Source organism: Sinocyclocheilus anshuiensis, unplaced genomic scaffold, assembly GCF_001515605.1.
Source record: "Sinocyclocheilus anshuiensis isolate Anshui unplaced genomic scaffold, SAMN03320099.WGS_v1.1 scaffold1421, whole genome shotgun sequence".
Lineage (NCBI taxonomy): Eukaryota > Metazoa > Chordata > Actinopteri > Cypriniformes > Cyprinidae > Sinocyclocheilus > Sinocyclocheilus anshuiensis.
In genome coordinates this window covers 469,840-474,709 of record NW_015548279.1, presented here as the reverse complement: position 1 = coordinate 474,709, position 4,870 = coordinate 469,840, and the positions used below count along the sequence as shown (strand labels likewise).

Genomic DNA, 4,870 nt, shown 5'->3' with positions numbered 1-4,870 from the left:
ACAATAGCAAATTGGGGTTATAATGCTCAGGAACAGAGTTAAAAAATAAATTGCAACCACTGTTTCCTGACATCATCCGCTTTCGGAAGCCCAAACAAAGACGTTTGGGCACGGAGGTGAAAAAAACAGTGTTTCAGGCGGTCGCGCACCAGACGAGAAGCGCAGCGTCGCGTCGCGCCAAGTCTTTAAAATTCAAATACATTATTTTCTATGAGTGTAGGCACACCGGCGGCACCGTTCGGCGTCTGTCTGCGGCGCCCAGCTACGTCGTGTTGTACTTGTAAGAATTGTTCTAGACATGCCGAAAATTTTAAGCTACAGCACAGCAGCTCTTCTTCTTCATTTTCTCTGATGCACTAACTCTGCAGCAGCTCTTCTTCTTGGTTTTCTCTGATGCACTAACTCTGCAGCAGCACTTCTTCTTCGTCGTCTCGTCTGATGCACTCAACCAAGCGACAAGCGTTCTAACCACAACCTTGGCCTTCCCCACCCCACAACCATTCGAATTTCTGTAGGTGGGAATTCTTTGTAATGATATTCCAATGAGCCGCTTTGTGATATCACAAAGCCCGGAAAACCAACGCTGTAGTCCAAACGAGCCGTTCGTTGTAGTTCTTGAAAAGGGATTTTTAAAAAACGAAATATCTCCCTTTGGAGTGGACTTTGAGATTTGTAACTTTCTAGATCTTTTTTATGCCCAAACATACACACTACACACTGACTAAAATTAAAAAAGGGAAAAAGCATAATAGGACCCTTTTCAATTGTGTTCCGAAGACGAACAAAGCTTTTACGGGTTTGGAACGACATGGGGGTAAGTGATTAATGACAACATTTTCATTTTGGGGTGGAGTATCCCTTTAAGTCTCGGTTGTTTAAACTTTTTATGTTAATACAAATATTTATGGGGAAGTCGTGGCCTAATGGTTAGAGAGTCGGACTCGTAACCCAAAGGTTGCGAGTTCTGAATGTACAGTGCTCTCTCCCACCTTCAATACCATGACTGAGGTGCCCTTGAGCAAGGCACCGAACCCCCAACTGCTCCCCGGGCGCCGCAGCATAAATGGCTGCCCACTGCTCCAAGTGTGTGTTCACGGTGTGTGTGTGTGTTCACTGCTGTGTGTGTGTGCACTTAGGATGGGTTAAACGCAGAGCACTAATTCCTAGTATGGGTAACCATACTTGGCCACGTCACGTCACTTTACATGTTACGAAATTTGCTGGAAATAAAAGCAGCTGAATATGAGAGAGAGGAAGTTTCTTTTTTGCTGAGTTTATACTGTATGCTGGAATATGGTATCAATGAACTCTACTTACAAGTCAAACACTAAGAAGAAGAAAGCTTTCGTTTCAAAGGAATCCTTCAGTTGAACTGGAGAGGCAAGAAACAACATGTTCCAATCATTTGAGACACTCTCAAGAAATAAAAAACAAGATACCGTTACGTTTCACAATTTAAAGCTGCTACTGTGTGGATACTTACTGATATTTTCTTGTCCACACACTTTCTTGAGGATGTCTATCTCTTTTATTGTGGCATTTCTGATCTCCTCGATCTCCTCGGGGCTCATCTTATCTGACGGCGTGATGTCTATGATCTTGACTGCATATTCCTGAGTGGTGCGCTTATGGATGCAGCGGCGAACCACACTGCTCACCCCTCTGCAACACAATCCCCATCAATTACAGAACTACTACTCTCAATAACCAAAACACTTGAAATCAAAGTAAATCATTTCATATCATATTATTTGTCTTCTGAAGAAAACAGTGTATAACGTTGTCCAATTAACTCACTGTACAGCATATAATACACACAGAATCAGTTATGAATCCTAAATGTATAATGTGTTTTAGGGAAAATACAACTCGCGCACTAACACCTTCCTGTTAAGTAACTTTTATGGAATTACTAGCCTATTATTCAACATTTGCAATTATAAGTACATTTGCATTTACTTTATAACTCTGGAACCATGAGCCCCTAGAGTCAAAATTCTATTTCTCTTTGTCGAGCCCTACGATAATTCATCAATAAGTCACAATGTTTACGGCATTCTAAATTCTACATTTAAATTCTACATTTAGATCACTCATAAATATGCATTTTACAAAAATTATTTAGATATAATGTCAATTGAAAAGAACTATTGTCATTTTTTTCACAACTGATTTTTTGGAGATAAAAAAGGTACAGGCTACACAGTTTGGTTAAACTCAACTGAAGTCGACCAAAACCGGTCCACATGGTTTGGTCCCTTGGCAAGCAAACCTGATTAGTTTCAGTAATTAGACAAAACTTTGAATCGATATGCAGTTTAAAAAAATATGGCCAAAAATTTGTGTGCCACAAATTTCATTCACTTCTAGTTGTATTTTGTGTTTACTAAATTACTGAAAATTGCTGAGATTATTACTATTGATTATTAATTATCCCACACAAACACTTTCAAGAAACATCGTAGTCATATTTCAAACCAAAATCAAAAGAAACATTTGGAAACGTTTTGGAAATATTTAGAAATAAAAGAAAAAACAAAAACAAATTAACAAGTAATCACTATGAAAAATAAATTAAATTAAATTAAATTAAATATTACAGAAATTGGGGTGAAATATAACCTGAACATTTTTTGGTCTTCACTAAAACAATAGTGCACAATATGACAATACCTTCCAAGGATCTCCTTTGGATCATACTTCTCATAGAAGTCCTGTGCTCCTGCCCAGTCAGGAATTTCATTTTCTTTTGCCATTATTATAGACTCACCTGGAAGAAAACTGGGTTACAGCAAACCTACAGGACATCAGCTAGTTCAGACATACATGTTTACATTTGCTACACTCAGAATAAATGTTTAGAAGTTCATTATAAAATAACCAAAATAATCACATCATCTAATAACATATTGGTATTGGTTATACACTGAACAAAATTATAAACGCAACACTTTTGTTTTTGCCCCCATTTTTCATGAGCTGTACTCAAAGATCTAAGACTTTTTCTATGTACACAAAAGGCCTATTTCTCTCAAATATTGTTCACAAATCTGTCTAAATCTGTGTTAGTGAGCACTTCTCCTTTGCCGAGATAATCCATCCACCTCACAGGTGTGGCATATCAAGATGCTGATTAGACAGCATGATTATTGCACAGGTGTGCCTTAGGCTGGCCAAAATAAAAGGCCACTCTGTGAACAATATTTGAGAGAAATAGGCCTTTTGTGTACATAGAAAAAGTCTTAGATCTTTGAGTTCAGCTCATGAAAAATGGGGGCAAAAACTAACAGAGGCGGACAAAGTACTCAACTCCATTACTTGAGTGAAAGTACAGACACTGCTGGTTAAATATTACTCCATTACAAGTAAAAGGTGCAAAGACAGAATTTTACTTAAGTAAAAGTACAGAATTACTTGCTTTGAAAAGTACTTGAGTACCAAAAGTAAATTTCTTAACTGCTCATTCATTCATATAATAAACAAGAACTATCAATTTATGAATCAAACTCACTAAGACATCTGACAGTTTCTTTTCCATGCATCATTATATCCATGTATGTGTTCACATACAAACCACAGAACAGTGAAACTGTGTTATAAATTTATTTTCCAAAATGGAGCAGACTGCATATTTTTACATTTTATATGTATTATATGTTGAATTGTTTTTAAAAAGATGCCACAGAGTGTGACACCATATTACAAATGTTGCAATGTCCATAGACATTTTGCATGCTTAAAGTCTAGTGTGGCTTCAATATAAGCTGTTTTTAGACGAAAATAAAATAAAATAAAATAAAATAATGTTGCAATGTCCATAGACATTTTGCATGCTTAAAGTCTAGTGTGACTTCAATATAAGCTGTTTTTAGACGAAAATAAAATAAAATAAAATAAAATAAAGTTTTGAGTTCTGAAACTTACAGGATGTTTTTATAGTACAATGACCTGTTATATATCAAAAGATCAAGGGACTTTTGATTTCTCAGTTCATGACCCCTTTTAAAGCCAGAGACCAAAAATAAATAAATAAAATAAACAACACATTATTTATAGTTTCACATCATATTAAAGGTATGAACTTCTCAATTTCATGAACACATCCAATTCGGAAGTGGTGAAAAGCCAGTAGATCATTTAGAGGTCTGAATGCTATATTAGTTTTATGTAAACATCTGATTCGGAAGAGGGCAATGTACATTAGCTTTACACTTACAGGTCCCCACATTACGATAATGTCATCAGACTGAGGAATGGCAGCACTCCTACCACCCTGTCCCTATCTACACACACACAACCTTCATCATCAGCGGCCTTAAACAAACATGAACGATATCCCTCTCCCTATAGAATAAATGCCCCCTCATCCTCGCTGTTTGTGACCTAAACAGACACTAAAAAACATGCTCATCCGCTCTCCTCGCTCTTCTTAACCCTCAATCGGCCCTTGGGGTCAATATGACCCCAATCAACTTTTACTTAGTTTAAAAAAATGGTTCCCTTCATCTCAGTGGAATAAGATTTTGTGACTTTTCCACATTTTATATCAATATTCACATTAAAAAAAAACTGGGTTTGATTCGGTTGTTCTGAAGGTATGTAAAAAAATTTTTTACAAATCTGTCCCTTGGGGTCAATATGACCCCACATTGAAATGAATGGGAAATGTGAAAAAAAAGTTTTTTTTTTTTTTATTTGTCAAAAATAAATAAATAAATCTGAAATCTGAACATTTCCACACAGAAATGAAGGCCTGGTACTAGAGCACAAATGAAATGTATATGCTCACCAATCACTCACTCACAGACACACACACACACACACACACACACACACACACACACACACACACACACACAAACAAACAAAC

The 4,870-nt window shown here is 36.6% G+C and overlaps 1 protein-coding gene across 1 annotated transcript in view; it reads right to left on the bottom strand.

Annotated features, from left to right (window-relative positions):
- Nucleotides 1–4,870, bottom strand: part of LOC107655811 (phosphorylase b kinase gamma catalytic chain, skeletal muscle/heart isoform-like) — a 10,740-nt gene that overhangs the window by 5,165 nt on the left and 705 nt on the right. The window contains exons 2-4 of the mRNA XM_016443395.1: nt 2,674–2,770; nt 1,484–1,662; nt 1,318–1,372 (exon numbers count right to left, since the gene is read on the bottom strand). Coding sequence (XP_016298881.1) covers nt 1,318–1,372; nt 1,484–1,662; nt 2,674–2,756 — 317 coding nt within the window. The 5' untranslated portion in view covers nt 2,757–2,770. The remainder of the gene's footprint in view (nt 1–1,317; nt 1,373–1,483; nt 1,663–2,673; nt 2,771–4,870) is intronic.